We start from the raw sequence: 12,226 nt of genomic DNA, 5'->3' as shown, positions 1-12,226 counted from the left end.
GAGTTGTAATCTGTAGGAAATTGAGGGAAAGTAGGTTTAAACTATAGTTACAGGCCAGAGAGTGATTCTTCATTTACACCAGAGCCAAATAATGTGGGGTAGAAACAAATGTACTTAAAACACAAGAGTGCTGGGGATTTGTAAATAGGGCAAAACGTGCCAGTCCTGGTGGTCAGGACGACTGTTTACTGCTTTATCGGGCAAGTTGAGGCACGTACAACATGGGCACACACACACACACACTCATACACACACACAGTAAAGGGTATCTGTGGAGACAGTTGTGTTTCAGCAGTGGTCACTTGTAAACAGAACGAGAACTGCAGCAACGACAGGTAAGAACGCAGCACATTTTAAACATGACTAAATTCTTTCTTTTTCTACTTTTTTTCAGTAAAAATATTTTCCAAGTTTACTTAATCCATCCAGTTGTGTCAAAGTAATGATTATGCACTATACTAAATGTGTAACATGACTGACATGCCAGTTGAAGAGTTTGTTTTGGAAATGGAGGATGGAAAGGCCATCAGGCTCAAACCTCAACCCTTTTTGGATCTTCACTCAGCAATAATAATCTAATTAGAGCTTTATGTCCCTGTCTTCCTTTTCCCTGCAATGTGGATTTTCCAGATTTGTAGATGTGGATAAATAAAAAAGTTAAAAATCCTTAACTGGAGTGGGTATTGTTATTTAATTTTAACTAAAATTACGTATTAGACTTTGTCTTTACATCAAATATTAACTTTTTAAGAAGTCATTGCTTTATAGAAACAGATTAAAACATGACACAACCTGTTTCTTGCACATACGCACACACAAAAAGTATGGTTGTGGTGCTAAGGCCCATACGTTGTTACCAAAGACCAAGTATAAGAGTGAGAAAAGTTGTCTTAGACAGTGTGACTGCTTTTGTTGTTCTAATAATGATCTCTTACTGCATGTGACTCATTCAAACTTTTTTTTCCACGGCAAAAATGCATTAGAAGGCATAGACGTGGCTTTGCAAAGTGGTGACTTCACTCTTTTACAGAAGTATAGGACTAGTTTATTGAGCTCCCTCCTGGAGTGTCTGAAGGTTGCCTGGTAACTGCTCAGAGCTAATCACATGAAAAAAAGGCTTTTTGCACTTCTGCTTGTCGGGATTTATAAAGTGCGTATGGATTAAGTGGTGGATTTTGGATGTTTTGATAAACAGATCCGGCACCTTCTGGTCAGAACAGGGTTACAGATTCCCTGTTTTTCCAGTCTGAGTAATCTGCTCCCTGTACCCTTACATTTACTAAACATGAAAATGGCATTTGCTAATGCTTCAAGCTATTTTTGACACACACTATTACATTGTAAAACTGTGTTGTAATTTGCATGTACTCATTTGCCCTAAACAACATATTTAAGCTACTTCTGGCTGCTCCTTTGCCCAAAGGTTCACTACAGGAGCTCTGCAAGTTTGATTCAAATAGTTTTATGCCAGATACGCTTCATAATGAATAATGAAGACATTTTTGTCTTTGGCCGGAATTGAACCAGCAACAGTTTAATTGTAAAACATGTTAACCACCAGAACAACTTCCAGATAAACATAATCTGCTTTCTGGGATAACCACTGCACACCATTGGAGGATTTAAGAAAAAAAATCCTGTCAGAGGAAGCATTGGTTATTATAAGAGCTTGAAAAAAGTGGGCAGCTGGCTGCTTGAGATTGTGAAGACATTTCACTTTGTATCCAAAACACTTCTGTTCTAAAAATAAAAGGCAGACAGTCCCAGGTATTGGCAGCTCGTTGACCTGCTATTCATCATGCGAGTCATCACATGAGCCAAGGTCTGGGGGGAAAAAACAAAATCAACAAACAAAACAAAAACGAGTCATTACCGTCACTGGGGGTTAAAGGTGAAACCACTGTGAGACTTTGCCCCATCCCACGATGTGCTTTATTGATGTTACCTGAAGGAAGGTGTGAGTGGGGGGTTTTGTTTGTTTTTTAAGAAGTGGGAAAATCACATGTGGTTCCATTTAACTGACTGAACTAAATTAAATACAAAGTTACAAAATATAACAAAAATTATAAAAATCTCAGAATATTACGCAGATTATATATATATATATATATGATTGACATTGGAATTGTAACTATATAACTATTTTAACTGTAGAGGATGTGCAAATGTTAAGGTTGTGCATCTATTGCACGCTCTGCTTAGTTGGATGGGTTGCAGAGAGAGATGGCCGAATTCAGGAATGATTTCCTGTGCCGTTCAGTGATGCAGATGGGCAATCTCGTAAGGTATCAGAAACAAGGTTTATGCAAGAAAAGGGTCTCCTGCACTTCTGCTAAAAATATTGCAGGTGTGACACCAGGACCAGACACTGCACAAGGGCCTTCAATGAAGAGTAAAAATGAAACTGACAAAAGGCAAGCTAAAGGGGACAAAAATATACATTTTATTACAACAAGCATTTACTGCAAGATTACAAGTTTCTGATGGTCAGTGTGATTGGGGTGGCTGTATAGGCAGTGTCGTTAGCTGATTGTTCTTACACGCTAATCACTAACTACACTACCAGTACAACCACCACACACACCAGCGCAGCTGTATTTCCTTCCAGACTGACCCGCTTTACAGGTAAATATAGATTCAGTGTTTTTCAAAGAACTTTTGGATGTTTTATCTAAAAGTCCTAAATGTTAGGTTAACTAAAACTGTTTAAGAGAGGGAGAAAAAGCCAAAACAAGACATGTTATGGCCAGTAGAGCTGGCATGAATCTATTTATTTCTTTTCAATGACAGGTCAATGTTACTTTATTCACACTTTAATTTAAAAAAGACAATTAGAGTGAAGAATTATTTAAAATATCAATTTTCACATCTTAAAAACATACTTAAACAGCATTACTTTAAATCAGGTACAAATAAGCTTATCCTTTAAAAGATGTACAAAGTGTGTGGCCTAAATCCGACATCAGCAGGAACCAGATTCTGGTTTGTAGCTTTAAGGCTAGGATCGCGATTTGCTGACCCAGTGGTACTTGTCAACACGAGGCCCAGTGAAGGTGAACGTGGCTCGATAGGATCTGAAGCCTTTCTGGCTTGAGAAGTGGGCTCCAGCAGGAGCGCCATGAGGTGGGAACATGTCTCCTGGAAAGCCTTTCCGCTTCTCCCTCAGCCAGCTCTGAGGGGCACCTGGAGAGAACTCGCTGAACTGAAGACAGGTACAACAAAGTCATTTAGAAAACCTGAGATCTCTTAGAGAAGTTACTAAAAATACTTTGCAAAGCTCTAGCTTTAAAAATGTTATTCAGCAGAATTACATTTTATTTATTTTTTTGGCTAAAAACCTGCTCCTGAAGATGGTCAATCAACTTGCACTTTCAGGAAGCCTACTTTTTCCAAGTCTCATGTTAATGAGCTTACAGAGAATGAATATGTTAAGATATAAAACACTACCATCATCATCGTCATAAAACAAGCTTGGGAGGCTTTAAATTGTCCTGCATTTCATATATTGAACTCACCCTGTAAACACTGTTGGGGTTGCTAACAGTCGGAATGGTTTTGGGTTCACTGTTCATGGGTGGGATTTGAGGGCAGAGGGTTGAAAGGCTGCTGCTGCTGGTACTCATGCTCATGCTGTTGTCTCCACCTCCATCTTCATCCTCATCTGATGAGCTTCCTGATGGGACCTCGAGACTCGCCCGTTCCACAGCTTCATGGATGCGGCGGGATAATTCCCCATCACCGCGCCGACAGTTGTCCACCACTGAGACGCAGAATGGACTGCTGTGTTCACCATACCTGCAGGGATTCAAAAGAAAATTAGAAACTGACGGCAAATTCAGGTTTCACGATTTCTTTGTACATGTACAATGACAATAAAGGGCTTTTCCATTATGAGGCCAGAAGTTCCACCTTAACACTGCTCTAAACATTTGTTCCCCCACCACTCCTTGTCCTAATGTTCTAGAAACCTGCCAGAGCTGTGACAACATCAGCCCGACTCATGTGCTTCACATATCTTTAGTTTAGTGGCAGGAAATCAGGACAAAAAAAGCTCCAGTAAGGAAGCCAAATCAGCCCTTTTCAGTCACAATCCATTCCTTCCCTTAGCAGCAATGATCAAGTACACAACTATGAATATATTAGTACATGCCCATGACAAACTTAATTACAAGTAATCCGATGCTTATTTGTAAAAATGAAATTACAACTATAGGTGTGGTAGATGCACAAGGTAAAATAGTTAACAAAAAACAGGTCATTTTATCTTCGTGCTAAATGGTTGTCAGCCAATGCAATGGTATATTGATATAGATAAGAACCTTCAGTTTGGCTGTTAACTCCTGGTGGTCTAGGAGAAGTTGAGATAAAGATTTTGTGTATTATAGAAAGACACTCGTTTTATTGATTCAACATTAGGTTTGTAACTCGCTGAACCACTTGTTAGCTCTAGCTTTGGCATGAAGACACTGCTAACTAATCATATCACCACCTGTTTGAGCCATATAAAAAAAAAAAAAAAGTTGATTAGACCAATTTATTTGCACTTTTCCTCAAGTCTTGTCACTGTGTGGATGATCAATAATTAGATTATAATTAAGCATTTACTTCAAACTCTGCTTTTAAACTGACATTAAAATAAATGGTTATTCATGTCTTAATGATATCACCATCTGGTTAGTAAGTTAGATGTGAAACCAAAAAGGACTGAGGACTTTGAAACAATGTAACCTGCAGCGTCGCACAAATGCAAGGTGACTAATGATTAAAGCAAACCTGCAGGACACCTCTCCAGGGTCGACCCACACTGTCAGCTCCTGGGGCAGGCCCAGGTCCTCGTACCTCACCCCGCTCCGCTCGCAGACCTGCTCCAGCACCGGGTCCTGTAGCCGAACACTGTTCATACGCAGACACCTGAAAAACACCGGGCAGCTCAAAGAAAGTTTTTTGTTTTTGTTTTTTTTAAATAGTGTTGCAATTTCACATGTCACCAAGATATCAAGTCCAGTAAAAATCCAATTAAAATATAGATGGAAGAGTAGTAGTTGGTGCCAGTTAAAGGTGGTTTAAAGCCAGACAATTAGGAATAGCATCAGCACATTAGTTCTTTAAATGGTACAAAAACAAACTGAAGATCTCTTTCATGAATCCTAAAATTGTACGATTTCTTTATGTCCCGAATCAAATGAGAAAATGCAGAATATTGAACTATAGAGTCGCCTGTAGTGTGCAATGCAAGCCCCATTTATTTTAATTAGAGCACAAAAAGAGGGGGGGGGGGGGGTATTTCCCACAACAACACCTAATATTACAGGGTCTAGCACCACTCAAAGTGAGCAGTGGAACGCAACTTTGTGCATTTACTCCAGTACTTTACTTAAGCACAGCTGCAATGCAAATGTATTTCTATTGTGCTGGTTTCTACTCCCTGCACCACCGTAAGGAGTCTTGTACTTTGAGTCTTCAGACCTCTCCTTTGGTTGCTCAGATAAAGTGAGCAGATTCTAAGTCAAGCATTTTTCTGAGCAGCTGAGCAAAGCTTAAAATTAACCCGCCAACATTTAGATTGATATCCATTATATTCCTGTGAATAAACCTGAGAGCTGCAGTCCTGCTTCTTACTGAGGCCAGTAGAGTGGAGCATTACAAGTGTTTTTCCAGGTGTTTTGATCATTTACAAGGTTAAATAACTCAAGTATAACAGTTGGTATTTTAAGTAAAGAATCAATACTTTCAATTACAAAGTGGGTTCATAATATTTGTTGCATTTCTGAAGGCAGAAAGAGTTTCATAACCTTACAATTTTAAAGATTTGGATACTTTATAGCCAAGTACATTTAATACAATCAGCAGCTGCAACATTAAAGTGACATTCATTAAAAATAAAATCAGTAATTGTATCAAAATATACAAAATAACATAAAGTTACTAAAGCAAACATATTCATTAAGAATTTTGACTGAGAAACATTTAACATTATTTCAGCAGCGAGACCTTTACCTAAGGATAGATACTTTACAAAACAGCTGTTCACTACAAAAAGGTTCTCAGGCTCCAACTCAGCCACTTCATTTTTATCTATACAGCACCAAATCACAACAACAGTCACCTCAAGGCAGTTTATGTTCAAAGTTAACATGCCTGCAATAACACTCTGGATGCAGTACATGTACATAAGCCACCAGTCTGAAAAATACTTAAATCATTTTATTTTTAACCATTTATTTCTGATCAAATAATCTGATTTCCTGTGGGTCCCCGACCAACTTGTCTTATAGTAAATCCATACAACTTAAAAGGAGAGTGCCAAATGGATACACATTCAAGCTTTGAAACAAAGTTTTTCCTCTTAAATTTAATTGAGTTTTAATTTTTAATATTATGTTTGGTTAACTTTTCATTTTTAAAAGGGAAGCAGGACCTTCAGCCATTTTGAAACAACCAAAAAAAAAAAAAAAAAAAAAAAAAAAATTGCTTTTGGATTACTGACCTGTAGGCCTGACCCCTGGCGGGTGCACTTGGGTGCCAGTGGTTCTTGTAGTTCTCAAACAGAAGGGAGGTGAGGGAAGCAGCAAAGCGCTCTCTGCTGTCATTGTCCAGACATCCGTATCTCTTCACCAGCCGAGCCAAAAAGAACACAGCGGCAGCAATTTCCTCCTTCATGGCGACACACTTACCGAGCACAGCAAACTGAAACCGTAATTTTAAAAAAATTATCTCTTCAGATAAAACGCATGTAGGGATCCTAGTACCACAGAAAATAAAAACATCCAGAGCAAACTGGAAACCAAACCAAACAATTCAAGCAAACATATTTGCTGCTGAAGCTCAACAGAGAACTCAGCTTGAATTGTAAGGCAGCTTCATCAAAGACACCAAAACACAAATATATCCACATGCATCTAAATGTGCAAACGCAGCAGCACCCTTCTCAGCAGTGAAACCTCACTCAAATCAAATTCTAAAAGAGTTTTTAATAAAACCACCGTTCAGCTGTGCGACCAGCTGCCACAGCTGATGCTGATTTACTTAATGACTCCTTTCAGGGTTAAAATGTAAACAACGCCCTGTCTGCACTTCTTCAATGTTAAAATGCCCCAAATTCAATGAAATGTGTGAACAGTTCTGTGCAGCAGGAACAGACTTCTACATTAAATCTGTCCATAAAGCCCAAGCAGAGAGAATATTTACATTTCTCAGCTCATCAGCACATAAGAAGAGAGGCATTTCTGATGATGGTGCAAGACTGAAAAAGTTGTTTTTACAACTTATATTTATTTTGTTGAGTCAGTTTCATTTAAAATCACTTTCACTTATTTATGGTGATACTGTTGTGCAAGACGGTTCTTAAATGTATTTTAAATGTGACTCTAATCATGCTTGTAATTGATTATTTACTTTTATACAATAAATATGTAGCTTGCAAGGAAAAAGAACAATACATATATTTTTGTTATTCATTTGTTTGGCGTTCACGAACAGCCTATTTTGTCACCTGACTATATACGGTGATATGATGAAGATGAAAGGAATAACGTGATAAATTAACACGTCTGCCACGTCATGTCTTTTCATACATGAGCGAAGCAATTGTGCCACAGGCCTGGCAAAAACCATTACAGTGCACAGAAAGCCAGAGGCGGGGAACACAGCTGTGAGATACCAATGTAAGTTTTCCAAACAGTTTATCAGACAGGTCCAAGGTTGTTGCCTCAATTTTGGGAAAATGAGTGAAACAAACATCCTTTTTTTGTACACGCAAGTGAAACCTTCCTCTAAGTAGGCCTGGAAATTATTCTCTTGATAAACTGATTAATCGGTCAACTATCCTATTAACAAGGAAATCTGTTTTTGTTTTTTTTCAGGTTTCAACATGACAAATAGTCATGCAATCTACTTCAAACACACATTTTTGCTTTTCCTTTTAACCTCACTAATAAAACAGGGATTGTCTTCTTGTTAGTTTTTTTCTGCTTCACTTACCCCATCCCTCATCCAGTCCTTGAACCTTGAAGATGTATCACTGGGGACCTAAGTAAGCTTCACAGTTGTGTGCATCACCATTGGGGTTTAGTCTTTTCCATGTTGCTGATCCTTTGATATTGCTCTCTTGCTCGCTATATAAATATCTCTTCTCATATGTGCAAAAGTTTTAGGAAGGTGTGAAAAAATGCTGTGAACAAAGAATGCTTTAAGAAATATAAATGATTGTTTATTGGCCCCAAATGTATTCTGCAGTAGGATGACAACTCCAAACAAACACCCAAAGCCATTAAGAACTATCTTCAGCATAAAGAAGAACAAGAAGTACTGGAAGTGATGGTACGGCCCCCACAGAGCCCTGATCTCATCATCGAGTGTGTCTGGGATTACATGAAGAGACAGAAGGATGCAAGGAAGCCTACATCCACAGAAGATCTGTGTTTAGTTCTCCAAGATGTTTGTAACAATCTACCAAACAAGTTTCTTCAAAAACTGTGTGCAAGTGTACCTAGAAGAATGCAAAGGGTGGTCACACCAAATATAGATTTGATGTAGATTTCTCTTTTGTTCCTTCACTGCATTTTGTTGATTAATGAAAATAAATGATTAACACTTCCATTTTTGAAAGCATTCTTTGTTTACAGCATTTTTCCCTCACCTGCCTAAAACTTTAAATATCTAAAAAAATCTCTCTATATAATTTTTAACTCTTAGATGTGGTATTAATGTGACAGCACATAACTTTTCTCCCCCAAGAGAACAAATGATATTTACCAATACTAATAAAAAGTTACTGTTATTTACTTATATCATCTACTTTTACATACATTTTTATTCATCATAAATTTTTTTAAAAATCCATGAAATAGATTTTATCAACTGACAAACACACAAAATTAATAATCACAGCTTATATTTTAATAATAAGTGAACAGTGAGTTTATATTCTGTCAAAAAAAAGAAAGAAAGGAAAGAAGAAAGAAAGATGTCTTTATACAGCAATGATACAAGCTAATCACAAATAAATGTGCAAATGATCAGTGGGAGTGAAGAGAACACTTACAAAATAAAGATTTTCTTCTGCTTTCAGACTTTAAAAGAAGACGAAAATTTGGCAGTTACAAAGTTTCATAATTAAGTTACTTTAAACAGTAAAATGATGAAATTTAAGTGTGTCAGGACCCATCAGGACAAGAAACATTGCCTTTAATAGATGAAATCCAGCCTTCAATTACATGTTTTCATGAAGTATGACTAAACAATAAAAACAATACACTACGTGTCCAGAAAAACCCATTTCCCCTGCATCACAAAGATCATTGATGCCAAATGCTCAAAATTTAACACTAAATTATTGGCCGTTAAGTCAGTGTAACAGTGTTTTAGTTTTGTTAATAAGAGTAAAAATAAATAACAACATGGCACACACCGGTGGGAAAAATTACTAGGCCCGAAAATGTGAAATAATGTGGTTGACACATAGCACCTGAACAGTCTAAATAAAATCACCCAAACAAATAAAATAAACATGTCTTGACTTCAGGTTAACTGAAGACAGTCGAATAAATAGACAAATCTACAGATTGTCACATAAGATCAGCCAAAATAAAAAATAAAAAAAAATGAAAAAATTGAAATGTCATCTTCAAACATAAAATGACCCTGTACAATCATGATTCTAAATATTTGACAATCAGAAAAGAAGAGAAACCTTTGGACATTTAAAAGCTGAACAGTTCACAGAACATTACAGTGAATTTCCAGCTCCGTGGTTTTACCGTTGGACTGTACTAGAGTGGATTTACACAGTTCTCAATTTCAAATGATCCCATTTATCTTAGACTGGACACTTGCTCAGCCCCTCAATTCATCCTGTGTCTGAATCAAACCCTCTAAATTGGCTGTCCATGACACACACGCAGCATGTGGGTGGGGCCTCTGTGGTCACAGCCAGAGCCCTGTACCTAAGATGACCATATTTGGGGTATCCACCCTGATTGACATCATTCATTTAAATTTGAGGAGAACACCCCCTCCCCCCCCAAAAAAAAAAAAAAAAAAAAAAAAAAAGACTTGAAACTTGCTGTTTAGAGCAATCTGAAGCCTGGGGTTTTGAATTACAGGGATTATTTCTATGTTGCTGATGTTTATTATGAGCATTCATCATCTGAACTGTAGACATATCACAGGGGAAACTGGAAAGCAGAAAAACAGGTTGAGCAGTAAGTGAATTACCCCACTGTGACATACATTTGTGGAAACATGAAATATGAGAGCGAATGTCAGTCAGCACTCCTGGTTTTACAGAACATTAGAAGGAGTGAGATGAAAACGTGTTCTGTAAATTTAAATGAGCTGACCTTCAACTGTTATTTATGAACAGAGCTGAACTGAACAAGTACACGACAGAAAGCCTCATCATTTACCTGTCCGAGTATCACAATCACATTTACATTCACAACAATGTGCAAAAAGTAGCCGTTATACTCAGATTTAATAAATAATTATGTTTTTGTGTACCATCCTTTACCCAAGTTAACAGCTTGAAAAGGTTTGTCCAAAGAGAATTAAAGTTAAAGTTCTTCAGTCCAAATGACAATTTGGTTTTCCAGTAATTTCATCATTTTAAAAAAAATATTAGTTTACATGTATGATGTTGAATGAATCGAAGACAATTGTATATTAACTAAATGTTCAATATTATCCACATTTACATGGATACATCTGAAAATGCTGTTTGCACATCAAAGGTTTCCATCCAAGAAAAGCATTATAAACATATACTGCAGCATATGTTTATAGTACTTCAGTATATTAATGGAAGTTATTGAGGAGGAAACAAAACAATTTAATTTAACAAACAAAACAAAAACCCAAGTTTGAAATCAGGCAGGTCTGCACTTTTTCCTTCTGCCTAGAATTCCCTGCTGATATTTTTTAATAAAAGAAATTATTAAACAGACTTAGAACTGCAGCATTGTTACTTAAGTGTGGACTGAAGCCAAAACTGAAGACACATCTTTGTTTTCAGATGTACCCATGTTATGAAAAACATCCCTGTGTAGCTGCATCTCCACCTGAGTCTTTAACCCACTCCGTGGATTAAACCTTGTACTCAGATTACCAGTGTGCAGACAAAAAATAAAACTGAAGTGCAAAAATCAGTACTCCGTACACTCAGTGCAGTGATGAGCTGTCAGAACAGGACTGGAAGAATATAATTACAGAATATCATCTCTAACAGGTGATTGATGTACAGTGTAAGGCTGTAACAGCACAACGCTCCCAGGACTCCAGGAAAACCTATTTTAAAGTGACCTCTGAAAGCAGCACGTCACACTTAGACGTACAAAGACGCAAAGTGAAACGGCTCACTACAAACTCTGGAGCACAAACTGGAAAAAAAATTAAACGCTACAGCAGTTTGAGGACAGGTAAAACCTACCAACTCCTCCTCGGAAAACTTTATTCACCATTAGTCACTTTAAAAACTGTGCACAGGACGACAGCATTTACACTGGAAGACTGTCTGTTTTACTTAGGATTTTAAAGTCAGGCTCAATTAAGGAGAACTCAGTGGGTACCATGTGCCCCGTTTGTTTGATTAGCATCATTAGAGTACACAGAGACCCAGGCTTAAGCAGGGCACTTAAACAGCTGCCTTTATGAAAATTGTGTTACGCAGTTAACAAATTGTTCCAATTAAACTACAAGATGCATAAAATTATGATCCTAATGCTCCTATGGAAGAGTGCTGCCCAAAGGTGTTTGAAAGAGACAAGCAAGCATGATAGAGAAGAGTTGAGATGCTGAGACAAAGTAAAGCGCTCTCAGGGGCAGATTATTAAGCACATGTAATTAAAGGGCAGGAAAGGAGGACTACTGTACGTAGTGCAAATGCAGCCTAAAAAAACAAACAAACAAAAAACAAAACCCAGACATTTCTGCAGCCGCAATGATTCAGTACCAGTGGACACCGTGTGCGTCTTTTAATCAAAACTAGAGGAGACTGGGTGATGCAATTAGAAGAAGAAACAGATTCACAAAATCCAATCAGGTTTTTTTTTTAAGCATTTGAGAGAAAGATGGCACAGCTATGTGGATGAGTATGACCAACGTGGTGCTGGTTTATGAAATATTAGTCAAATATAACCTAAAGAGCACGGCTGCCTATAACAGTGCTGTTAAAGGATTTTGATAAATTAAGCAAAAAATAAATAAATAATTAAAAAAAAACTGAATTTGA

General features: G+C 37.4%; 1 protein-coding gene across 1 annotated transcript; it reads right to left on the bottom strand.

The window, feature by feature from the left end:
- Positions 1 to 2,738: 2,738 nt before the first annotated feature.
- On the bottom strand, positions 2,739 to 12,168 carry btg4 (B-cell translocation gene 4). Its single transcript, XM_085471034.1, has 4 exons — positions 6,488 to 12,168; positions 4,774 to 4,911; positions 3,516 to 3,795; positions 2,739 to 3,202 (listed from the first exon to the last, which is right to left on the bottom strand). Exons 1-4 carry the CDS (start codon positions 6,658 to 6,660, stop codon positions 2,999 to 3,001), a joined length of 795 nt encoding a protein of 264 aa, XP_085327160.1. The 5' UTR covers positions 6,661 to 12,168; the 3' UTR covers positions 2,739 to 2,998.
- Positions 12,169 to 12,226: the final 58 nt, after the last annotated feature.

The sequence above is a fragment of the Copadichromis virginalis genome, linkage group LG10 (assembly GCF_057382275.1).
Source record: "Copadichromis virginalis isolate Kocher_CV1m ecotype Utaka linkage group LG10, C_Virginalis_male_GT1.1, whole genome shotgun sequence".
Taxonomy (NCBI): domain Eukaryota; kingdom Metazoa; phylum Chordata; class Actinopteri; order Cichliformes; family Cichlidae; genus Copadichromis; species Copadichromis virginalis.
The sequence above is the reverse complement of the archived record's forward strand: the minus strand, read 5'-3'. Positions and strand labels throughout refer to the sequence as shown.